Source organism: Populus alba, chromosome 4 (assembly GCF_005239225.2).
Source record: "Populus alba chromosome 4, ASM523922v2, whole genome shotgun sequence".
Lineage (NCBI taxonomy): Eukaryota > Viridiplantae > Streptophyta > Magnoliopsida > Malpighiales > Salicaceae > Populus > Populus alba.
In genome coordinates this window covers 1,818,877-1,845,363 of record NC_133287.1, presented here as the reverse complement: position 1 = coordinate 1,845,363, position 26,487 = coordinate 1,818,877, and the positions used below count along the sequence as shown (strand labels likewise).

General features: G+C 30.7%; 2 protein-coding genes across 2 annotated transcripts; one reads left to right on the top strand and one right to left on the bottom strand.

Annotated features, from left to right (window-relative positions):
- Window positions 1-6,856: 6,856 nt before the first annotated feature.
- LOC118059568 (gibberellin 2-beta-dioxygenase 8) lies at window positions 6,857-13,417 on the bottom strand. The gene is made up of 5 exons (XM_035072458.2): window positions 13,129-13,417; window positions 12,468-12,549; window positions 9,340-9,797; window positions 7,978-8,299; window positions 6,857-7,196 (listed from the first exon to the last, which is right to left on the bottom strand). The coding sequence occupies exons 2-5, from the start codon at window positions 12,504-12,506 to the stop codon at window positions 6,966-6,968; spliced, it is 1,050 nt and encodes a 349-aa protein (XP_034928349.1). The 5' UTR covers window positions 12,507-12,549; window positions 13,129-13,417; the 3' UTR covers window positions 6,857-6,965.
- A 9,890-nt stretch (window positions 13,418-23,307) lies between these two features.
- LOC118059549 (chaperone protein dnaJ 50) lies at window positions 23,308-26,235 on the top strand. The gene is made up of 10 exons (XM_035072435.2): window positions 23,308-23,505; window positions 23,586-23,648; window positions 23,734-23,800; window positions 23,889-23,948; window positions 24,271-24,321; window positions 24,438-24,518; window positions 24,855-24,967; window positions 25,107-25,224; window positions 25,402-25,528; window positions 25,918-26,235. The coding sequence occupies exons 1-10, from the start codon at window positions 23,381-23,383 to the stop codon at window positions 26,019-26,021; spliced, it is 909 nt and encodes a 302-aa protein (XP_034928326.1). The 5' UTR covers window positions 23,308-23,380; the 3' UTR covers window positions 26,022-26,235.
- The last annotated feature ends 252 nt before the right edge of the window (window positions 26,236-26,487 follow it).

The following is a 26,487-nucleotide window of genomic DNA, read 5'->3' as shown; positions in this document are numbered from 1 at the left end:
TGATATTTTTTTTTATTGAAATATGTGGCCATAGCTTGTTACCAACTGGCCCAGCCCAATTGGATTTTTCTTGTTACCAGCTGGCCCTAAAAGGAGAAAATTAATTTTGAAACTCCTAGAAAAAAAACATGAAAACTCTTGGAAAAACTCATAAAATTTTCCAGAAAAAAACCCATAAGACATTAAAAATTAAAAATATTAAAAAAATACTAACTTATAAAATCAGATAAATTAAAAAAATCAGATGTCTATAGTAATAAAATAAATTTTGCAGGACATGGATTTTTCTATTTTTTTCATTTTTTATGATATTTTTAAATATATATTTATGGTTTATTTCTTCTTCTTCTTCTTTTATGTTCTTAGTTTTTTTTTTTTTTTTTTAATTTTTTTCTCTTTTTTAATTTTTTTATAATCTGGGTTTTTTAAGTTTTTGAAATTAATTTTCCATTTAATGTTTGGGAAATTAAGTTTGTTTTTCATTTATTTGGTCCTTGTACTTCTCAAATTATTTTAATCGAAGTCTTGTGCTCCTTTTCGTATTGATTGAGCCTTTTTATAAGAGTCCCACATATAACATATTGTGCATCGTGAGATTTTGACAACAATATACAGCGTAGGCATACAAACTTAGAATGGTAACAAAACAAAAAACAAATAGAGAATATATAGATTAATCAATGTGAAAGAAAAGTTTACAAGGTTCTAATCAAAACAATTTCAAGAACAAATAAATGGGAAAAATCCCTTTATTTTTACATGCAAATTATATATCCTCTTCAAGTAACTTAATGTAATTATATGTTATTGACTTGGGTATGATTAAATTGGTTTAAAATTAAACTCCATCAAAAGCAATATGTTATAAAATTAATTTACTAGTTTGAATTAAATTTAATAACTATGTTTCAAAGAGCTCCATGTATGACATGAATCTACAAACCCAAAATCTTATGAACTATATAAGTTGAGTGGGTTAGCAATGTTATTGTTCAAAATTCATGCTTGTAAATCAATAGTTTGAATTTTACAAATATCAGGGTAACTAAAGACTTATATGATTATTAATTTCAGGATATGTGCAATTAGTTGGGGTATGCGCAAATTGACCCGAACACCCACATTAATTAAAAAAAAAAAATCATACTTGCGCTTCTGGCCTCATATCAATTTTTCACAATTGTTTTGTTCCGCTAAGTCTTTTTTTTTTATATATATATATAGTTTTTAGGATAATTAACAAAATCATCTTTATATATTTCAATGCAAAAATTCATCAAAATATTCTTATTTATCTACAGAACCCTACAACAATCTTTATACTAAAAAATCAAACATCTTACTCTCTAACTTAACATGATTTAACCATTTGGAAGTATAAGAACAGATCTATATATAAAAACCTAAACCTGCGTATCATATGAACATGAGTGATGTCATATGAACCATACATGATTAATAATATATTAAAATATTATTTCACCTGAGTTTTATGTTGCTTATGTTCTAATTATGTAATCATTCAATCCCTCTTTCTTTATTGAATCACAAGTCAATTGCTTTTATCCTAAAATCTCTCATACTTTCTTTCATAGAACAATTAAAAATAATTTAAATCTTGATCAAATTATCACACGACTTGAATCAGACGAATTTAAAGAATCCATTTGTTTTTAGAGGGTTTTGAATGTAGATCTCAATTCAAGTGAGGATATTCATTTGATATGTGTATTTAATTTTTTTTATTTATTAAAGTGGGTATTTGGGTTAACTTGAGCGCACCTCAACTAATTTCGTGGACCTTGAAGTTAATGATCGTAAACTTCTAGTGACTCTGAGATTTGTGAAACTCGAACTGGTAACTTTTAAAAAACAAATTTAGAACCTAACCCATTAAACTTCACCCATAATGATTAAATTTTTATTCTATGTAAAAATTATTTATCCTATCATATCCTATTAATGAAGCAATTAAATGACAGGGAAGGGGAGGCATATACGTGGACAAAATAAATAAATCACATCCAAATTTGAGTCCCACACAGAAAATCTCACATTAATTAGTGGTTATGATTGCCCAAAGTAACCAAACCATTTCTCACCTATGTTAAATCGATAACATTAATGGAAGCAAACTGTTTCCATCGTTGAACAAGATGTATGATCTTTAGGGGAACAATACAACGTAAGCAACAAGAAAATCATAAAAATCATTTGTCACTTCATACTTTTTAAGAAAAGGAAACAAAGGAAAACTATCAAAAAGAAACTGACAAGAAATTGAATCTTTTATATTTGAAGAGACTAATTCCCCATTTGATGAATAATTTGAAGTCCAATTGAGTGAAATTGGATATTTTTTTAGTGAGGTTACCACCAGAAAATTATAAGAACAGACTTGGAAAAAAATAATAATTAGAGAGTGAATAGATTATTTTTGGGAAGTCATATATAACTATTATGAAAAACCCTTAAAATATTTCATGTGAATTTTCAATTGAATGAATTGTGGAATTTTCTATGTGAATTACATGTGCATAAAAGAGAACAGAAGCTTGTAAGCATTAAATCCATATATTGGTAGGCTGTTTCTAATTAGGACTGAGTTAACATGGCTACTCATTTATTGAACAAAGGAGAGTTGATATGGCTCCTTGAAAACATGGACTATTAAAAGAAGATAATAGTAAAAAAAAACTACATTTAGGTCAGTCTTTAATGTAGGTATTTGTAGTCTTTTTTCATAATTAACCAAAATGATGCATATGAGAGCATTATTTTTTCCAATCATTAATAGTTTTGGAGGAGTGGATATTCTTGATGAGGAAAAGATTACTAATTTTTTTAATGAAATTGATGTTACTCAATTTTTTACTTAATTTTTAAAAAAGTTTTCAAAAAAAAAAAAGCAAAGAAAAAACAAAAAAAAAACCCAAATTTTTTTTTTTTTGATGTATTTGCATCATTTTCAACATCTTTTTCAAAGAATTTAAAATTAAAAAATTTATTTTCAATGCATTCAGTTTTTAACGTGTTTATTTCAAAATCATTGATTAATTCTTCTCAATGAGTCGATGTTGATGTTCTTTTTTTTCAAAAATCAAAACATAAAAAAGGCACAAAAAGAAAGGAAAATATACATTTAATATTTTAGTGATAATCTACTTGTAATTGTAAAAGGGAAAAGATCAATTTTTAAATAGAAAACATTCTCAATAAGCAACCCAATTTTTAATCAAATGGTTCATAATCAATATTCTTAATCCAATGGTCCATATTTCTTTGCATAGCCTCACTCTCTCTACTGACCTAACAACCTCTCATTTTTTACTTTCCCAAACCCACACAACTACTACCTCTTTTTCCACCCAAAGCACTAAAAAAATAGCCACCGTAAGACCTAAAGTCACCTCTTTATAAACCCAAATTGTGTAAACCCAAATTGAATAGACCCACACATCTCCTTCTCTCACTATCAAAAACCTCATACTATAATTCTTAAGGGATAGCTCAACTGGTCAGGTTTTGAATTTGCTTTCATGTGATCACAAGTTCGAGTCCCCTCAAGGCCATTGGAGGTTTACATGGTCGTTAACTTCAGGGCTCATGGGATTAGTTAAAGTGTGCGCAAACTAGCTCAGGCCCCACGTTAATTTTTTTTTTAAAAAAAACCTCATACCATAGCCAATGTAACACCCTCATACTTTAACTACGATTTCTATTTTTCTAATTATCTTGTACATGAAAATTAGGGATGTTTTTTTAACAACCATAAGAAATATCTTAACTCAACATTTAACAATTTTGTTAAGACATGCAGTGATACACAATCATTATATGTATTTTTATGTGATTACATCACTTTCCTATTTATTTACATAAAGTTTATTTACAAACATTCGTTAACAATATTAGAACCTATTTCATATAAAAAAAAAAAAACTAACTTAATAGGGCTTAATAAGGAGTCATGATATCCTAAAAAAAATACATGTAAAATATACAAAATCATGAAACTCATAATGAATATTTGCATCATTAGAGTTACCGACAATTATCAATAACACAAGTAAAACCAATTTCACTAATTTATTTTTTTGTAGATATATCAATTTATGCTAGATTCAAATTTAATACATTTCCATGAATTATTGTTGAAAGTTGATTTCATTAGAGTGCTTATTTAACAATCATAGTCACATCATAGTAAGTCTTGTTCACTACATGTTTGACTCATACTTTGATTCACTTTCTCAAATAAATTTAACTCGTACGACTGTGTGTATGTGTGTTATCATAACCTAATTTTTGAATTTTCAAAAAAATAAAAATAAAATAAAATAATGAATGAATAGAAAAATAATTTGAGAATTGGGTCAAGACAACATAAATTGAAAGTTTGAGGATTGATAGGGTTAAAATTAAAAATTTAGAAGTCATTTTTTTATAGAAATTAGAAGAATTGATAAGTTTGGGGATTTAATTAAACTTTATAATAGTTTAATTAACGAAATCAGGAGCTTAATTGAAGAATTGATAAGTTTAGGGACTTAATTGAACTTGAAATTAATTTAATTAATGAAATCAGGGGGCTTAATTGAAGAGAAACCAAAGTTTAGAGTTTATTAAAGATTGAATTGATAAAATTAGAAATCAAAGACTATTTTGTAAATGGCGCCAAAATCCAGGGGTTCAATTGCAGTTATTCCATGGGTAAAATAAAAATAAAATAAAATAAAATAAATAAATAAAAAACAACAAAGATTTTCATAAAGACCTAATTGCTAAATGTCAAACATTTAGGGGGGGTAAATTGGAAATATCCATTTCAGGTGAAAACGGCACCCACGTTTCACAGAGAAACTATTCACCACCTTCTTCATTCACACCAGTTCAACTAGAAGAAGAAACAATAGCAAATTAACGGATGCCTGCTACCTACCCCACAATGGATCTTAAGGCAGTCCATAATGATAGCATAAACTAACAAACTCTTAGCAATTTATTTTTTTTTTTAAAAAAACAACAAATATTTTCATAAGAACCCAATTGCTAAATGTCAAACGTTTAGGGGGGCAAATTGGAAATATCCATTTCAGGTGAAAACAGCACCCACATTTCAAAGAGAAACTATTCACCATCTTCTTCATTCACACCAGTTCAACTAGAAGAAGAAACGACAGCAAATTAACAAATGCCTGCTACCTACCCCACAATGGATCTTAAGGCAATCCATAATGATAGCATAAACTAACAAACCCTTAGCAATTTAAAACAAAACAGCAATACAACCTATCTTAGGTAGGACGCTTAAGGGATGATAATTTTATTTTTTTACGTAACCAGTCTCATACCATAAAATCATTGTTGACTAGTAAGGGTTTCTAGTGATCATAAAGGTGGCTACTCCTTAAACAAGACATTTCTCATTTAAGAACTAGAAGCTATAAATTTATTCTTTAAAAAAAATTCATTGAATTTTTAAAAGTCGTCGCGATGTAGGATGCGACATGTGTGTGGATCCAACTATCTCTAGTTCATGTTATTGTTTCAATTCCCAATACATTTAATTTATGACACCTTTTGTTTTACAAATATGTTTATGTCCTTTTAATTTATCAAGTATTCAGTTTGTTCCCTACCACAACTTGTTTTATTTTAACTCATTGTATGCCATTTTAACTTTCCTTTAGTGATTCATTTCATATACACGTTCATGTTCTCTTAACATATATGTTGTTGTTCTAACTTTTTGTGCGATTATTTGTCTAGTTCAACCTCACATAGTCCATATTCACCATCATCATGGTTCATCATTTCTTTTCTTTTCTTTTCTTTTTTCAGATAGACTATGATGTTATCCTTAACAATATTTATTTTTACTCCTTTTCAAAAAGATCTAAGGCTTACAATTTACCTCAACTTATTACTTTCAAATGAAAACTTTCCTGATTTAATAAAATTTTGGCAATATCTCCCCTAAAAATTAAATGATCCCAAGAATCAACATCGACAATCTACAAACATTCCAAACAAATCCATGGTTTTACCATCCTGGACATTTACCATTACATTACTAATAATGAATAGAATTCAACAATATATAAAAAACTATATACACCTATATTTTATTTCATTAAATTGCAGTTAACACTTCAACACAAATATATTATTTTATTATACTAGTCAGCTATTTGATTCCATATAATAACCCGACAAGACAATTGCATTTATTCTAGCAACTCTATTCCGAACAACTTAGTCAATCAAGTATCCTGATAGTCAATGACAATGATGTCATTAGCTTAACCTCGAACAACCAGTCAAATAAATATGTTGGCCATCAACCTCGTTGGTGCCATTAGCTCTAGTCAATTCTAATATGTTAGTCATCAATCTCGTTGATACCACTAGTTCCAAACAAGTTAGCTCATTAAATTAATTATGTTGGTCATCAACCTCGTTGATGCCACTAGCCCCGAACAGGTCAGCTAATCACATTAAATATCTTCTCAGTTAATTTTGATTTACATAAAGATCTTCATTGTTGTGGTTGATTACAAATCATCCACAACACACATTTACATTTTAAAAAAATAATAATCTGATCCACAACATAGCACAGGACATGAATCCAATCAAAAGCTATGTATCAATATTTTTTTTTTCACTTCATCTTAAATGCATCATGTTCTTGTTCCTTCTCCGGTGTTTAGAATGTGGGATATATGCATTTTGAGATTTAATGGCTTGCCTTGGTTATAAGAAGCCTTTAGAGAATTTTTTTTTTTTTTTTATGTAAGTTACATTGGTGGATGAATCCCTAAGAAAGAATCTAATCATGTTCATTGAAAATTGCTAATAATTATTTTCATTCTTCAAAACAACCAATAAAGATATACATTTTCTTTCTTGGAAAAAAGAAAAAGAAAACCTACTAAATTAATCACAACATTTATTTAGTATTATACAAGAAACCTACGGAGCCCTATCTTGTGACCTAATTTTTGAACATCCTCTTGCACTTGTTGTCTATATTCTTTAAAGCTAAATTTCCTATAAACTGAAGGCTCATAGCAACTTTGTATCACCGTATCATACGAAGGACAGAAGAAATATGCTGTTGAGAATCTTTCAACTCGTGGATTTGTGACAACACGGTGTTCGACACTCTTATAAACATCGTTGCTCCAAGCCTGCAAATTTTCATCATGCCCACCAACTAATGAGTTGATATTTTATTGGTTTTTTTATTTTTAAGAAAATGTAGCTCTTTGTGCATGTATATAGGGAATGAAGCATGCTAAGAACATTTCATAGTAAATTTCTGGGTCCTTTTGGCATGATTTTATGATTTTTCTTCTTCTTTTGGATCATAATCTAAAAGTTAATTTGTATAAGTAATTTTAAAGATAAATGAATTAAAATACATTTGTTTTGAAAGTATGCTAAGAAAAAATTGACTAAAAACAATTTGTTTTGAAAAAAGAAATGTATTATAATTTATATTTCATAAGTTAAAAATTAATATTTTTAACTTTTAATTAATTAAAAACTTAACTCAATTGGTAACAAACTTTCTATTAAGTTAAAAATTATTGATTCTAACCAAATAAACTTATGATTTTAAAAAAAGTTTAAAAAATAGCTTAAATTAATTTATAAAAATTATACCATACATAAATTTTATCCCCACTATTTAGTGTAGGTAGCCGAGGATGAAACAACGAATTCACAGGACAGGGTTTTAAAATTGAAAAAGTTACTAGCACAAGTTTCGAAACAAGTTAAGTTAAAAAGATGGTTGAGAAAAAAAAATGATATCTTTGGGAGTGCAAAGTGCTTAACTATCATAAATCAAATTGAAAACTTTCAAAACTTCAGAGGTGCCATGGCCTCTCAAAGCAAAGCCTGGTTCTGCCCTTTTCGTGCCATGGATCATTCAATTTCCTATTAAGAAAAAGTTCCATTAATTACCTGAAACAAGTCTCCGATATTGATTATCAGTGCGTCTGGGTTTGGCTTGACAGCAAACCATTTCCCATCTTTCACTAATTGCAATCCTCCAACTTCATCTTGGTGCAAAATGGTGAGAAAGTCGCTATCAGTGTGTGGCATGAGTGCGAATACCTCGGAAGGGATTGGACATGGTGGATATCGGTTCATTCGTAGATAACAAGTGCTTGACAGACAATTTTCTTTAATGAAATCAGATTTGCAGTCGAATTTCTCAGCCAAAATCTCAGCTAATTTATGTGCTAGATTGGCAACTGTTGTAGCAAATTGTTCCATTGTCGAGCTGGAAGTATATTTGAAAAAGAAAGACAGAAAGAAGAAAATTGTTAACAAAATGGACAATCACAAAAAAGCACCTATCAATTCATATATTTCAAGGAAAGAAGTGAAAATTATCAAAAACAAATGAATGCATGCATGCGTCCATTTGATCAAATTATTGAGACGGAGCTTAAATCCATTTTAGGCCACATCAAGTACATTATGGAAAGAAAAGTTGTTGTTAACAAAAGGGAAAACCACAAAAAAGCACCTTTTAATACATATTTTCAAAGAAACAAAAAATTCCAATCGAACTTAGGAGGTGCACGTGTTAATTTGATCAAATTATTGACAAGGATCCACTTTATGCCACAACAAGAACTTTCACGAAAGAAAATACCTTGTTAACACTCAGGCTAATTAGAAATCAAAGTAAAATTGTAGCCACTTCTATTTAGAATTATGAGACCTGTCAAATTCCAGAAAACAATATCATCCAGCTAGTTGCAGATGGGATGGTCTGATCTTTTATAGCTCATTATTCAACTTTTGACATTTCTTTCACGTTAGGATGTGTGGGCTTTGTGTTGATCAAATACCAGGCCATGCATGCAATACACACACAGAGAGACACTACTCGATCTTGATGTGCTATGTGAAGCAGATGCTGACTTTGCTAGTCTAATTATGTACCAGTAGTTTTATGGCTAAGCATTGCAGGAAAGTTTCCAAGACATTTCACAGTGATAAGGCTAAAGATAAAGAAGGAGTCCTACTCTATCACGTGAAAGCTGAACCTAAAAGGTATGTGATTGTGAGCAGTAAGCAGTGCACAATTTTCCCTATTTTGTAAGCATAAAATAAATAAATTTGATTCCATGCTTTCACTTGCTTATTCAATTTGGAGCATCTAAATGAAACCATGTGATCCATCAAAATCTGATTCTTGGATAGTTCATCGCCTTCAATAGCTACAGATAATCATCTGTGATCTAAAATCTTATGATAAGTGAATGATCTAAAAACAATTATAGAAATTTAAAGAAATAAATTTGCAATTACCTGAGAGCAGTACTGAAACCATTGGAAACCTGTATCTCACTCATAGGAATATGAAAAGCTTCGGACCATGACAACTGCTTAAGGCAAGTAGCTGTAGGTGTCCCCCATCGATAAGTCCCCCTGGACAAATTCAAAAACTCTTCTTCTTTGCTCTTTTCATTAAAAGGTTGTTTAAAAACCTTAACTTGTTCACTTCTCATTTTGTCCAAAATCTCACGCGAAATCCCATGATTTACAACTTGAAAGAACCCCCACTCCTGCGATGCCCTAGCAATCTCCGACTTGCACTTTTCTTTCTCCAAGTTCTTAAGATTCAGACGGCCAAGATCGATCAATGGAAGCTCGCATTCCTCAATGATATCAACAACATCCTTATGATCAGCTGCCCCTTTTGTGGCTTTTTCCAAGAGGGTCGTGTAGGTCTGCTGGAAAGGTGGGTCAACCTCCATCCTTTGAGCCTGAAAGGAGATGTGAAAAGGAAATTAAGGCCTAGGAAAAATTAAAAAATGGTGGTGTATGGATGTGGGCTTTCTAGCTAAGGAGAGATAGGGACAAAGAGAGAGGAGAAGATACTGGGGACAAGAGGTTTTTCCCTTGTTTTTGTTTCCTTCGATCATCGTCTGTTAAAAAGTTTTTGGATCTTGGAAACAAAGTTGATTTCATGTCTTTTTGTGTTCTAGACTTGAAGATATCTAAATTTTCATGTTTTCTTGTTATGCAAATTTGGATTTTTATTTTGATGAGTTGTATAAGATATAATTATTCTAATTAACTAAATATTAAATTTATATATATATGATGAACACAAAGAGCACAAGAAACAATGTTCTCATGATTTTCCATAAAAGTAAACAAGCTTGGTTTTAAATTTTTCTAAGAATAAGGTTTTAATTTTGAAATTGTTTAACAAAAGATAATGTTTTTTAGAATAAAAAACAAATTAGAACATTTATATTTTAAAATAAAAAACACGAGCATATTTACAGTCTAATTGAAAAAATTAGATCAATTGGTTCGATATGGTTTTATATTTTTATTAAAATCAAATAATTACAATTTGAATTAATAAGATTTTAATTGTGTTTTTGAATAATTGAAGAAGTTTTTATTTATAATGAGTTTTTTTTATTTAATTTGGTTTAGTTTGATTTACTTCAAGTTGGTTTTTTATTCTTAAAATCTAAATTAAAACTAAAACCAACTGAAGCAATTCTTTTTAAGAATTTCTAACCAAATTAAACTACTCAATAATTAAAAAAAATATTCAATTCAATTAATTTCAAATTAATGCTAGCATTTAATTTACTTATTCCTAGTAACTAGCACTCTTCAAATTAACCGCACATGAGAAGGGACGGGTGAAATCAATCACAAGCTAATTTATAAAGTGGGGCCTCATTAAATAAATGTCGGTCATGCCTACATGGCCATTGGACCGATGATGGTCCCTACCACAAAATATGGACATTTGTCATCACAGCGGGTTGCTTCTTTCAGCCCTTTTTGGCTTGTGGCCAGAAGCAAAATCATGTAGAACAGGATATCGCGCACAAAATGATTTTTTTTTCAAGACATGTGATGTTAAAAAAAAAAATCTAATTAAATCAATATTTTTATTCCTAATAAGTTTATTTAAATAACAATCAATAATCATTGAATTAATTATAACCCTAGTTATAAGATATTGTTTGTTTAGCATGTTAATTAGATGAAGTGTTACTTTGTAGTCTAACTTGAATTATATCAATAAAAAAAACTTGATTTTTTTTAAAAATTAAAATAAATTAATTTTTTTTTAAATAAATTAAATTAACCTGAATCAACCAATTACTAATCTTGTTATCTTAAACCCACTCCGATTTAACTTGGAATCCTTGTATCCACTCCAAATCACATTGACCCAAATCCAACTCCATATTCTACTCTATCTAGCTCCTTTTTCTAACTAAAAGTTTATGCATAATTTAAGAGTTTCTAGCTTTATTAATTAAGTTATGAATTTGGGGTTACATTTTTAAAATTATGATGATGTTTCGGTTGTCAACTAATTTGTAGGTAAGGTGAATGAAAAAATGTTTGACTGGGTTCCTTTCATTTCCTACTTACTTCTTTATGCCCCACTTATCAAATCATACATAATCAGCTATTATGAGTTTGTCTCTATTGTAGTAGATATGAAATGAGAGAATTCCTTTCAATATTATTAGTATTGTTCTATATATATTTTATTAACACATGGAATGCCTAGAACTCTCTATAAACTTCTTAGAAAAAAAAATAATTAATATCGCTTGAACTATAATTAATTTATCGGATTATTAAGGTTTTAGTTGTTCATGTGCTGCTATTCTTTTTGAAGACGTCTTTTGGATGCTTTGCCATCTACTTGTAGGATACATGTGTAAAATCCTAATTTTTTTTAATTAATATAATGGTCTCATTCACGAATTGAAAGATAAAAATGGCGTGCCTTCTCTAAACATGGGGCCCCTCTTTTTTCTCCTGTGTGGAGCATTTGGTCTCGTGTTGTTAATTTGCATAAGGGTACTTGGCAAAGTTTTGGTTTTGACGTCTAATTGACTCTAATGTCAGATTAAATGCTAAGGTCATGCAGCAAATGATGATATAAAGCCACTCATAATTCAAAAAAAAAAAAAAAAGCCACTCACTATAAAGAAATATTAATATCTCCCAAACAACTTCCCTATTGCCTGTTGCTGTCTCAGGTATCATGTCAAATTTAGTCATTTGATGGACCCATAAAAAATAAAATAAATAAATTAATGAGTCTAGCTTAAAAAAGGCCTAGTTTGTGCTAGATATAGGAGTTAATGGGCAGTGAATATACTCAAGTTTCCCTTCACATTATTAGAAATAAAAAGAAAAAGAAATAAACTAGCCAATAATTTCTTTGTATGAATCATAGAAGGAGATAGATATGATAATATATGAATATTATATAAAGATTTAAGTGGGCCAAAACTGTATGATTGATGCAATGTTATTATGAATCCTATAGGATGATCGGTATCAGATTCGTAATGAATCACCCACCTAAAACAGTGTATTTGAAGGAATTATGTTACATGTATGAATCACAACTGAAGTGTTTCATTTAATAAACTTACCTGGCTTACAATCTCCAAAAAGTTGCTAGATTCCACCATTGAAGCTTTCCTTGATATGCACTTGAATTAAACCTTTTGTGGTCTGCATTCTCAAGAAAATGAAGTGATAAACTATATGTTATTTCAGTCTCTAAACAAAATATAGGAAAAGAAATAATATAGTTTATTGCTGCAATGGATAAACACAAAATATACAGTATCAATTCGACAAGACATTCTCTGACAAAATGTTTCCATCAAGAAATCTATCGGTGATTTTTATCCCGATAAAATTAAATAATCGATGCGGTATAAGTAATTTTACTGTTGTGAAATAGAAAAAATAAAAAAGGCTTGGTAAGTATCTAGCTAGCTAATTACTTGCATGGCAGTGCACGGTAAAGCTAACGTCGAGCTACAAGTAGTTCTCGGCAAGGGGAGAAAAAGAAGCTGATAGTATCATGTAATTTGAAGTACAATATCGTGTCAAGCACTATCCTATCCATGTTGAAAGCAAGTGTAGATAGAGAGAACAAAACTATGAAAACAAATACAAGACGATGACAGGAAACGAAAAAGATCTAAACGTTCATATCAAAATAAGATCAAGAGTTTGGATCAGTAGCGAAGAATATGCGCAAGAACATATATAGAGACTATTTGATGAGAAGAAATATGGTACCTAAAAGAGAAACTCAAAGAGAGTGAGAGAGGGAGGGAGTGAGCTAGAGAAATGGCGTTTGTGTCGTCCACTAAGCTTGGAGGGGAGATATTTTATAGGGAAGAAGAGCTAGACCATCAATGATTATGACCGGCAGAGTACTGCAGGAAGAAGATAATAAGGGTAAGGAGTATATATTTACTTGAGAGGTAATAATCACGCGTGCTAATAATTGTATTAGAATGTTTTTAATTTGGGCAATGAAAATAGAGACAAGTAAGCGATCCAAAACTTATAATCAAGCACATTTAATACTCATTCAATCCCCGATACACTCATATCTTGCTCAAATTTATGCAAAGTGCCTCTAAAAGTAAAATATGATAGCTTATTGTATAGTTTTTTCTCTCTCTTTTTTTTAAAACAAAAATAGATGTAGAAATAGACCAATCGCTCATAGAAATATCTATTTAGACGTAACTTAATCAAACCTAAATATTCTAACAATTCAAAAAGCTAGTAATGGGAGTGAAAATTGCTATACCATCCATCTAGATGCATCTTCTCCTTGTCATATGCACCGATTCTTTAAAAACAATTTATGTATAGTTGACATGACCGATGAACATAGCAGGGTCCAAATTCAAGCATTAGGTGAGGAAATTCAAAGCTTATCATTGAATATTTAAGCGTAAATAAGAAGTGGCTGGTTATTATTATTATTATTTTTATCCTCTTTTTGAAGAGCACTAGGGTAGATAAAGATGATTGCCAAGTACAATTTCCATTTTTAGTGTCGACTGTCGACATCTTTAAGAAAGAGATAAGGGAGTGGTAGACTTGGAACAATAAGGACCAAAAGACATGTTGTGACTGAAACATTAGTAGCCAATAAGGGGAGACTTGGTTCAATATCCACCAATTAAACGTCTGGTATCATCGACTTTCTTTTTTGGTATCAATTTTGAATGAACTTAATTAAGCCCCCCCCCCCCCCCCCCCCCTCTCTCTCTCTGCCAAAAAAAAGCCCCCTCCCTCCCTCTCTCTCTCTCTCTCTGTCTGAAATGAAATCTGAAAGAAAAGGCACGTACTGGACCCAACCGTATAACTGTCACTGCTGATTCCATGTCGGAACCTACGTGGAGGCAACTAGAGTCACATGCATGTTAAATTTTGCACGTCAAGATTTCTAAGCAATGTTAAGGGAGAAATATCAATGTATGGGATTGAGGTTCAAGTCACTTCAAGCATAAAAAGTTCTTTAAACTATTTTCTAGATATTTTTCGGTAGAACATGTTTAAGAATATGTTAACTTTCACTTTTACATATTTTTAAGAACTATGTTTTAAAAAAATATATATCAAATTGATTTTTTTTAATAATTTTGATATATTGATGTTAAAACATTAAAATAAATGGGCTCATCTAGATTTGTGGTATTTCATGCATGCATGTTGTGCCGCTTTCCACCATTTATATATAATCTCTACTCACCCTCACGAAATAGTGAAAAAGTATATAGAATAAATAAATAAATAAAGGCACTTTTCTTTTTAGTTTAACCTTCTCGAATATCCCAGTCTGTTGGATCAGAAATTCTTACATAGAATTAATACATTATTACATTAACCGATGAAGATTGAAGTGATGTTTGTAAATAGGATTAGCCATGATCTAACCAGATGGTTTTCTCTTATAGTTTTGTCCCTTTTATCATGTTAAGCATCCTTAAGTCCCCCTAATTAGATTAATTAAAATCAGGTGTGGAGTCAGAAAATTTTGTGTGGGGATCAAATTAAAAAAAAAATCTAAAGAGGGCCAGAAGTTCAAATTATTCAAATAGGAGGTGGGGAAAACAAATTGACGGGGCTGGTCCATCACCCGCCCCCGATATATTTTCTACAATCATAAATAAGGAACTCAAACTCTGTCTTTTAGATGAATTAATGTTAAGTTTTTTTAATTTTTCATGTATAAATTTAGAGTTAATTTTCTGACTGCTAGGCTTTTAAATAAATGCATATATAGTCATCTTGATGCAGCATACAAGTGAAATGATATTTGTAGCTCTCACTAGTGACAATTATGAGGAGAAGGTGTGCTTGCTTGATAATCAATTTGAAATTCAATTTTTACATTAAACAGGGGAGTTGACTTACAATCCAGTCAAAAACTCATTAAATTTTTAATTTTTTTAAAAAAATATATTTTTAATATATTTATAAAGAAACGATAATACAACATACATACCTATAAAAATAAGAAATAGAGAGGAGATACAAGGGATACAGGATGGCCCAGGATTTAATACGGAAAGCATGTGATGCATCTCAACAGGAGCAGAGCTTTTTACTTGTACAATTCAAGGCCTCCCATCGCAGAGAAAACCCTATCACCAAATGTTAAAGGACACTTGAATTATTGCTGCTGTTGAAACTGCAGCCACATGCACGGTTGATGAATGAATGTCTTGATCATAATTGCCGACGGTGGCGCCTGTTGCCCTCTCTGTGCTTTTTTTAGTGCGGTCATTCACAAGCCCTTCTCGTTCAAGTGGGTGTTTGACAATTGGAGGGTGAGTTTGAGTGGTGGAATGGGTTTAGCAAGTTATGTCATTGCTTTCAGGTCTTGATGATTGGAAGATAATTCTGTTTAATTTCACGGCGTTCAATCATTATGGACTGCCCGAAGATTCTGCTCTTTTCAACTTTAATCATCATCCATGTATTCCTCCTAAAATTCTTAATCGAGGGCACATCCATAGTTCTTTTTTGGGCCATGCCCACTGTTGTGGGGAGATATCAAGACTAGCTTACCTGTAGAATTGATAAACACATTAAAAAAATTATTATTTAATTTAATTCTAATTAAACAATCATAATTAGTCTACAAAAATTCTAAGTAAGAGCTTTATTATATCATAGAAAAGCTATGTGTGTGTGTGTATCATTATCATACCTAAAATAAATTGTAATGTGTTTTAATGTGGTATGTATATTTTTCAAGATATTGTTTTTATTATCTATTAAACAACACCCAAAAGAATAATGTCTGCTATTAAACCCTACCATCATGGGTTATTTGGAAATGATAGGCACACATATATAGGAGGCTTGGTGTAAGTTGAAAAAATCATATTATTTATTAAATAGCATCCAAAGAACAGAACTAATGACCATTCCACCCTAGGCTATTTAATAAATGATAGAAACAATGAATTGATGAGAACATGGAGAATGCCTAGAAAATTATCAAAAACTAGTTGAAAAAAATCAAATTGTACAAGATTAAAAAATTTGATAGTTTAATTTTGACTGATAAAGGCTTTATTAGCAAGAAAAATTCATTCGAAGGAGGAAAATTCAAAATTGGATATTTAAGGAATCAATTAGAATTTTTTAAGGTTTAATTGAATTTATTGAGGGCTTAAATGCAAGAAAACTTGATTTTTAAAATCAATTCAAGTTTTAATTGGAGGAAATTAAAGTATTGGGGTTGAATTGCAATTTTAAAGAGTTGATTTGATCAATTCATAGGCTTAACTGCATAAATATTGAAGTTTGATGAGCAATTAGGGATTTGAATGAAGAAATCTCAAAACAAGGACCGAATCGAAAAAGACGTATGAATATAGTGGTTGAAATTGATCAAATCAATGGTCAAATTAAAGAAATTAGAAGTTTGTTGATAAATTGAGGGCTAAAATGCATAATTTCATAATTAAGGACTAAAATGAAACAAACAGTCAACTTTAGGGCTAACAATTAAGTTTGACAAGGGTGGAAAGTTTAGGAGGTAATTATAGGTGCAATTAAAAGCAATTGAAATAATAGGGACTAAATTAAAGTTTTTTAAATCCTAAATTAAAAACTCTAATTTTTAGGGTTTAGTTTAAACGACGCATCGTTCGACCACTATGTATCTTTTTCTTTGGCAATTTTGATTGATCAATTAGGCATCTCCAGGCAAATGAATGTGATGTTTCCAACTACCTCAAGGGTTGTAACAACCATTATTCGATTAAGAAACACACACTCTATAAAGATTAGCTACTTTCATTAAACATTTACATCATATTTTCTCCAATGATCTTATTAACATCTTGTCCCCGATCAACCTCATTGCATTTTCAAGTTCAAGGTTGATCGAGTTAACACTTTTAAACAAATGAATATGAAGTTACAGACCTTCAAATCAAGCAAGGTTGGATCCAAACTAAAGATGTGCACCTACTCTACCAACATCAGGTGGTATACAATGATGATGAGGCTAGAGTTGTTTTAAAAAAGCCTCAAAAGTGCATAACTAAGTCATTAGGTGATTGTAACACCTATTTTACTGCTCAAATGGTTCTTATCAAGAGCTTAAAACCTTCCTCTCAAAATTAGAAGGCCAAAAACATCTCACTTTGGCCTCCAAGTTTGATATATAAAAAAAAGCCTTTATTGAGTTTGTTATAAAACCATCATCCTAAAATCATTGAAGGTATAAAGTTCATAAGTGTAAAACATACCCAAAACTCTTCTAGTTTGATTAAAGAGCCAAACTTTGATGAATGAGGATCAATCTTTGATCAAATCCATACAAAATCATAGCTTGAAACTCTATAAATACTTGCATGAAAATCATAGTAAGAGGGGCAGAAAAAAGAGGAAGAAAATGGAGGAAGATAGGATACAAGGCATAAAAAATCAAGTTTTGATGATTGATGTGATGCAATGAAAAGGTTAAAGGTAGGAAAATGTCTATCAAGTGTAGAAGGGGTAAGAGTGATTTTAATTGAAGAAAGACACTACAAATATCAAAAATCGATGATGAAGGTAAGAATAAAAAAAGAGAAAAAAGAAAATATTGAATTATAAACATGTCTTTTAATATATGTGATTAAATTTCTTGTGTACTCAAATGATTATGATGGTTATCCATCAAAGAAAAAGTTGGGTTTGCTATATTGTTTTTGTTAAGAGAATATTGATATTTTAGGTGAAAATAGAATGTGTGGCAAGATTATATACTATTTTTTTTTACAAAGATAGTAGAAGAAAAATAAGAAAATGACAAGGCTAATAATTAATAGTGAACATTCTTCTTTCATTTGAATTGAAATATGAGATAACAAAAAGATGGAGTATCATGAGATAAATAATGGGTAATGAGCTTTAGTATTTTTTTTAAGCCAATTTTATTTTTCTCTCCTTTTTTTTGCAGTTATTATTTTAAAATTGAAAACTAAATCAATCATTATATTTTTTCAAATTACATTTTAATAACTAAATTTTTTTTTATTGATCTTTCCTTCTCTTCTTTTTTCTTATGAATTTCTCTTTTATTTTTGAAAATTTTGTCAATACAAAAACAATACGTGAATTTATTACAAATGACAAAATGACCAAAATTGGTCGAATCACGTCAGAAATACATTTTCTGTGAATTTTGGTATTTTTTTTGTTATTTTTCCAAATTTTCCTTAAAAAATATGTTGATAATAAAGATAGAAAATGAGTAATGACACCCACCTGCCAAAAAAAAAAAATCTTGCGGATTTAACTATCGTCCAGAGTAGTCGGCAAAGGCTACATGCCCACCTGATATTTGTCAGAGAACATTGCCAACCTTATTGAAAGGTCACAGAGGGTCGGATCCCCCTGATGATGAGAGAAACTTGACCCTGCAATCACGGGCCACGGTTGGAATAAAGTGAAGATAGCGACGTCTCCATGTTTTGACACATTGCTTTGTGAGTGAATCACACACCATTTATATCCAAATTTGGCGAGTAGAAATAGAATAGAATAGAATAAAATAAAATAAAATACATTTATGCCTTCTTTCTTTCATGAGTTTCTTAGGAGGTTTTTAACTAATATATTTTACAGTGAAGAATTTAGATCCACGCCCTTCGAAGTCCAAATACTTTGAATTCCAAACAATTATATATAATTACTTGGACGTGATTGTCAGTTGAAATGGAATTCATAAAAAAAAAAAAAAAAAAGAAGAGGAAGAGAGATTCTTGCATATTTGTGACCTATAAGGATGGGGGAGGTTGCAAATTACTGTATTTTTTTCCTAAATTGTTTCTGTGTTTTTTATTTTTGGCATTCATCTTTATATGTGAAAAAAAATTTAGAAAAATAAATAGATAAATATTTAACATAAATGAGCTTCTTGTAAAACGCTCGCCAATAAAGTTAAGAGTTCAAATCTACATATCAAATCTCATAGATGAAAATATATCTATATCTTTATATATAATTATAAATATTATTAAAAAAACTTTAACTTTTAACTTTGATATAAATGAGGTAAGGTTGTTTTAGATAAAATAACAGTATAATATCGAATGGACATTCTCTATCAAAAAATATAAAATAATCCATCTATCTTTTTTATTATATATAAAAAAAGCTTTTAGTGTACAAACCAAGAATTAAAAAAGAAGATTAAATTAAGTAAGCAAGGATCTTGATAGGTTGAAAGATGAGGAACATTATTAATTACAGGCTGCAGCTATCATCAAGACTCTGTGAGCCAAGCCAAAATCACCACACAGGTAGGATTCTGCATCATAATCTTCATGTGGTTGCAAACAATGATGATGAAATGATTTCGACATTAATGATGATGAAATGATTTCGACATTATGACTACACTACTTCTCATTTCGAGAAATATCTTTCAATAATTACTTTCACCTCAATAATATCCTCTTATATTAAATATCATTTGAGCTTCTTCCTAAGCAATACAAGCACTTAACAATAATTGATAGTTTTTGTTTTTTGAGAAAACTAAAAGAAATCAATTAATTGATAGCACAATTAAATATAAATCTTTTTTTTAATAAAATTATAAATGTCAATTTATTGGTTTTTCAAAGCTCAAAACACAAGCTACAAAAGCCTCCACAATTAGCTGGAGGCTCTGGAAAATTAACAAGTCATCAACGCATGTATTAGCTTCACTGTAAACATGGGTCATCCCACTTCGAATGCGCAAACTTGTTGCCAATATTCCACGCAAACTCCAACCCCAACTTAATTCACTGCCAAAAGCTTAGGTTTAATGGCATTTCCCCATCAGCAAATGTTGCCCTAGCTTATTTACTTTGTTAGTGAAATAAACCAATCTCTTAGTTAACATTTAACTTGAGGCTTTTTATATATATATATATATATATATATATATATATAGGGTTCTTGTGAGCCCTTCAATCATCACAATTATTCCTCCCCTCCGTCCCCAAGCATTTTTCTTGCGTCATGAGATTTAAATAACTAAAAATTTAAAAATAATAAGAAGTTATTAAAAAATAATATAAATTATATATTAAAATTTTATAATCAATTAAGTTTTTGAATTTAACAGTTATAAGTTTTAATTTGACCGAATGTATTTTTTTTTAGTCCAAATCAAAAGCATAAAATAATTTGAATTCATGTAAGTTTTGAATAACCAATAGAGTGTATTAAACAACAATACAATTCATATCTTTAGACATGAATTTTAGCAAAAATATTCATCTTATTTATGAGTTTAATAAAAATACCAACTCAATATTGTTTGGTCTGTGACGACAAATTAAATATGTTAATCATCTATAAATTACATAGAAACTACAGCAATATTGGTAATATTTGGTCCACTCTCTTGATATATTGCCCATAACCACACTACAAAATGTCTGAAATTAAATCATCGTCTCCTAAATTTCGAATCTTTAACCAACTAACTAGCTATCACACAAAGCCAATGAATAGTACTAACATAACTCTTCCATAACGTCACTAGTTAACAAAGCACCAATTACTCATCACACAAAACTAATGAATAGAGATAACAAGACTATTCCACAACGTTTACTAGCTAGCAAGAAGTTCAAGACGAGCTCAAGTATAAAAGGAGCATTTAGGACAAGAAATAACATGTAGAGCACAAGCTCAAATGCCCAAAATGGAAAGATTAATCAAGACAACGACGCTAACATTTTTGGCAACCTTCTTATTATTACTTCTGCCCAACACCTATGCTCACAACGTTCTACTTCCACATTGCCTGAATCAATTTTCTTTAGCAAGCTATGCCTGTGCTATGCTTCCATACTCCCCATTTCCACATCCATCGCCACCCTCCCCGGCTCCGGCTTCACCCTCACCCTCACCCACACACTCCCCGTCCCCGCCACCACCCTCTCTTGATGATGAACACGAGCATCGAGAGATGATACATATAGAAGAAAACTGTTGCAAATGGTTGGGAGCTTTAGATAAAGAGTGTGTATGTGGCCTGCTTCGTCCCCTGCCTGTATTCCTTTCGAAACCTGCACATCAATATACCCTTTATGTTAGTAAATCTTGCAACATAACTTATGCTTGTGATGGGCGAGCTCTGTAATGGGAATCTGATCGACGGGAGTTTACTTATCTATGTATTCGTCATTTTACTTTTTGCTTATTTTAAGGATAAAATAATAAAATTGACAAAATATAGGGGTGAACTTAGTGGATGACACAAGTTTTCACCCCTGTTGAATTTGTCAATCATGTAATAATTTGCTTTTCGCCACTATCTTGGAATCTTTGAACTTAATTTAAATATTAATTATATCAAATTTGCTATAGTCATTTGAAATTTACTTGCTTCATATTGCTCAAAGAATTTTAGATCATGGTTTGTAGTTTAGTGTGTGTGTGTGTATAATCCATTTATGATTGTATCACTATCTTTCATCCTATATAACTGAAAATGAACCAAAATTACAGGAAAAAAATAAATAATTTCTCACTAATTATACTTTAAATATTAAACTATTCTTCCTAAAATGTTTCATATTTCTATAATAGAGAGGTTACATAAACCATTGCATTTCTTGTTAAATAATTTATTCTTACATTTATTTTTAATTCCTTATTATTAATATTGATTTGGATCTCACTTAATCATTATATTATAAAAGATATGAATTAATTATATTATTGGTAAATTAAATGAAAATTATTAATAGTCATCAAATCAACATATCTATTATCATATCAAAAAATTGTTAATTATACCCAAAATTATACTCTTATTACATAAATATGAAATCCATGAATAAATTCTGATTATATAGAATAATTTCTAATAATATCCCAAAAAATCCAAGTAGCTTAGAAATAGAGCTCCTATATTAAATAATCGGTTAATTAATTAGTCCTAACAATCTCATCAATTCTCCCTAATTAAGGTGGTTGATAGCTTAGGACAAAGTGACTTGTGACTAATATTTGCAAGAGGTTTTTTTTTTTTTTTTTTTTTGAGATGAGACTCCTCGATATTTAAATAAATATCTTTTCAAAGAGAAAAAACACAATAATATTCTAGAGAGAAATATTTTGAAAATATATATGTAATAGAGAATGAAGATTATGAACCTTTATTCTGAAGATTTTATTGTTTATTTATAACTTATAAATTTTGTTATTTTGTGGATAAAAAAAAAAGGCTAAAGTATAACTTCATCTTTGTGATATTTTGAGTTGTATTATGAGTTGTATTTTACTCATTTTATCTAGCTAAAAAATTAAGATATAACTGGTCATGATAGACTCAATTCCACTCGGGGGTGGGTTGGTACACTGCCAAGTCCATCTAAGACTGGGCTTAGCACACTGTCAATCCTAATAGGGCTAGGTTTTGTTAACACCAGACATAACATCCTAACATTGAAGCGTGTTTGGTGTTGGTGTGTGCAAACCCAACACATTCAAGAAAATTATATCTTTATATTTTTCTTGATTCAATATTTATTGGTAAGGATATACAAAGATATATCAAAAAAATTTTGGTTTATCAATTTCTAAAGAAAATTCTAAGCTACTTTGATATCTCAACATCTGAAACATGGTTTTAAACCCCTACACAGAAAAATATAATTTAAAACTTGATTTAGATTTAGTTTCCCATAATATTTTATTTTTATCAATTGTTTTGGTAAAAACAATTAAGCAAACCTGTTTACTCCCGAATTTGACACGATTAACCCATGACCTTCACCTTGGGCTGGGTCAAACCCCTTACGGATTTCATAACTAGGTATTGAATGGCCCATATCCAGTATTTCAAACCGTTGACTTTCTCTCCTTTATGAAATGACATTTTCCCCTCGGCTTCTCTCCTTTCCTCTCAATACAATTGTACACTTTTGTAATTGCACAAAAACCAACAGCCTCTCTTCTCCTCTTCTATTCTCCAAAATAGCGACAAATCAAAATTGAGCTCTACTCCGTTACCATGGCGCCACCGGCAACGATTCGGTGTTGCGCAGCAGCGCTAACTCTGATGTTCTGTATCCTCATAATCTCTCCATCATCATCAGCTATCTATTGTGAAGAAGATGATTGCTACGATTTACTAGGGTCAGCTTTCTTATTTGACTATATTTGTTTTTTTTTTTTTTGATTTTGTCAATTTACTGATTTTGCTTTTATTCTTACAGCGTTACGCAAACTGCTAATGCTTCAGAGATAAAAAAAGCTTATTATAAACTCTCGTTGAAACAGTAAGTTTTATTTTTCATATTTTTATTTGTTAATTTTGTTTAATTTTAATTTTTGATATATATTTTTTGAATGGGTTATGGTTAGTCACCCGGATAAAAACCCAGATCCGGAGTCCAAAAAGCTGTTTGTGAAAATTGCTAATGCTTACGAGGTAAAGAAAAGTATTTTTGCTCAATTTTGTTTATTTTTGCTCATAATTTTTTTTTGCTTAATTTTTTAATTGTTTTTGGGAAATGCAGATTTTAAAAGATGAAGCTACAAGAGAGCAATATGATTATGCAATTGCTCATCCAGAGGAGGTGCATTTCTTCTTCTTCTTCTTCTTCTTCTTCTTCTTTTTCATTTAATTCAGTGTTATATAATTTTATTGAATAGGAAGGGATTGAGATTTTTTTTTAAACTTTTAATTTAGTTTTGTATAATTTTATTTAATTCAAAGGAATTAAAAAAAAGTTCGGGGGAGTGAAGATTTTGGTGAATGATTTGAATTATTAGTTGGTGAATATACTAAGCATTTGTATTTATATGGACCGCTCATGTGCTTATTATAGATGAGTTTTCACATTTTTTGAAACTGAGATTAATAAAATTATTAAAGGTGTTTGCTTTTCTTTCTTATAGGTGTTTTACAATACGGCTCGTTATTATCATGCATATTATGGTCACAAAACGGTGAGAATGCCTATGTTGATTTATTGGAATTTTAGTGTTCTTGCTGCTGGTAGTAGCTGATAGATGTAGCAGTTGGGTTAAATTTGTGTTTTAACATTGATATGTATGTTTTGTAGGATCCACGTTTTGTTCTGGTTGGTCTTCTTCTGATTCTCTCAGGGTTTCAGTATATGAATCAGATGACAAGGTATAATCAGGTATTGTCCTGAAACTTAACTGCGGCTAAACTTGATATTGTTGTGCTTTTTGGATGTAGTTGACCTAGCATGGGTTCTATTTGCAGAAACTTTTGTTTTGATTTATTGCAATACACTAATCATGGTGGCTGTTTCTTTTGCTTTGAAAGTTCTGTCATGTGCAGTGTTCTTTTTTGTGATGAATTTGTATTGAATGTCAGTAAAGCAGGTCAAGTAAAGTATAGGCTGAAGGATTTGCAGTGTGATTTTATGTACAAATATTTTGTCGGAAAAAAAGCTTCTCATATGCAGATGGCAGATTTTTTATTTTTTTTTTAAATCTTCTTGTCATTGCAGGCTGTAGCAATGGTCAAGAAAACTCCTGCTTATAAAAATAGACTACGGGCTTTGGAACTTGAACGCAGTGGAGGAGTTACAAATAAGAAGAAGAGCAACAAGCAGATGGACAAGTATGAAATTATTTTGATCTTTTTTGAGATACGTCAGTCTGATGGTTGTGAATCTGTTCATTAACCTTTATGTCTGATAAGTGTGTGCATTAATCTTGCCAGACTCTCCTTGTGATCATAAGATATATTTTTGTGGCAGGAAAGTGGAGGAAGATCTCAGCAAAGAACTTGAACTGGACATAAAGGGCGCTCATAAACCTTCCATCTCGGAACTTCTTGGTGTCCGATTTATAGTTCTGCCTTACACTATTGGCAAGGTTAGAATACCCATCTTGTTAAATCTCTTTTCCAGCTCAGGCGAGACCTTGGTATATTAGAATATTGTTACTGATCTGCTTCTTTGTTCTTATCGTTGTCTCCACATAATGCTCATTTAGAATTGAATCTTAAGTTATGACTATGAACATTCCTGATTGATTTTCTTTTTCATACAGCTATTACTGTGGAATGGTTGTTGGTTCTGGAGATACAAGGTGAAACAAGCACCATATTCTTGGGAAGATGCCGTCTACCTAACACAAAGATCCCTGAGAGTGCCTCTTGATGCATGGGGCAGCATTGGTAATCACTTACAGATATTTCCAACTACCAACTTAAATGTTCATCCGTTGTGTTTGTGTTAATCAATATAAAGGAAACTTTGCGAAGGCATTAAATAGGGTTTGATTTACAGATTAAAGGATAGCTTAGTTATGGATAGCCTTACAAGCTTGTCTTTTAATCAGTTAAAGGTTGCTCGGTATTCGTAAGATTTCATGACCATGTTACACAGTTGGCCAAATATTTCAAACTTTGGCATCGTCAAACATGTCTTTTAGCTGTATAGGAATCATGTGATGGATGCTATCAGCAGTGGCTTCCAGACTCTGTTCTCGCTCTGGTTTAACATGTCCGGAGGTTATAAGTAATTGGTTCACTGAGTTGCTGCTTTAAACTTTCGTGTTTTTCAGAAGAATCGACGAAGGAAGATCTTGTTCAGAGACGTTTATGGGAGAAGTCTAACTTGGAGACCTATTTTGCAGAGCTTCGTAAAGAATCCAAGCGTAGAAGATAGCTGATTTTCCTGCTTAAATGCTGACAACACAATTTTTTGGTGATAGATAACAAATATATGAGTTCCTGCTTAAATGTTGTACGGAAATAGTTGATCTATTTAATTATTCTATCATATGAAAGCAACGTGAATTTTGCAATTTAAAACAAACTTATGTATTGATAAACATCCAATATATGAAGCTTGGAGGACCCTCGTAGAGGGTTTTATGACATTGTATGAATTCTTTATCGGATCACTTAATTTTTTCTCCAATGAAATATAAATTTTAGTTCTGTCAGCTCTGACATTTTCTTCTTATTCCAGAAATGGTTAGGCTCGGTTTGGTCTTCAAATTGAATCTTTCTTCAAACGACACCGTTTTGTTTTTTCTGTTTAGGCTAATTTGAAATATATCCCCGACTATGGGGATAGTATCAATTTCGCTCCAAAACAAGTTCTTTATCCATTTTCTAAATAATTTAGA

Bases quoted from the DNA above. Each gene is read 5' to 3' on its own strand.
- LOC118059549 (XM_035072435.2), top strand. From the start codon at position 23,381: ATGGCGCCACCGGCAACGATTCGGTGTTGCGCAGCAGCGCTAACTCTG. The intron at 23,506-23,585 runs GTCAGCTTTCTT...TTATTCTTACAG, and splicing joins GATTGCTACGATTTACTAGG to CGTTACGCAAACTGCTAATG. The intron at 24,519-24,854 runs GTATTGTCCTGA...TTGTCATTGCAG, and splicing joins AGATGACAAGGTATAATCAG to GCTGTAGCAATGGTCAAGAA.
- LOC118059568 (XM_035072458.2), bottom strand. From the start codon at position 12,506: ATGGTGGAATCTAGCAACTTTTTGGAGATTGTAAGCCAG. The intron at 9,798-12,467 runs GTAAGTTTATTA...ATCTCCTTTCAG, and splicing joins TTTTGGAGATTGTAAGCCAG to GCTCAAAGGATGGAGGTTGA. The intron at 8,300-9,339 runs GTAATTGCAAAT...ATATACTTCCAG, and splicing joins GGTTTCAGTACTGCTCTCAG to CTCGACAATGGAACAATTTG.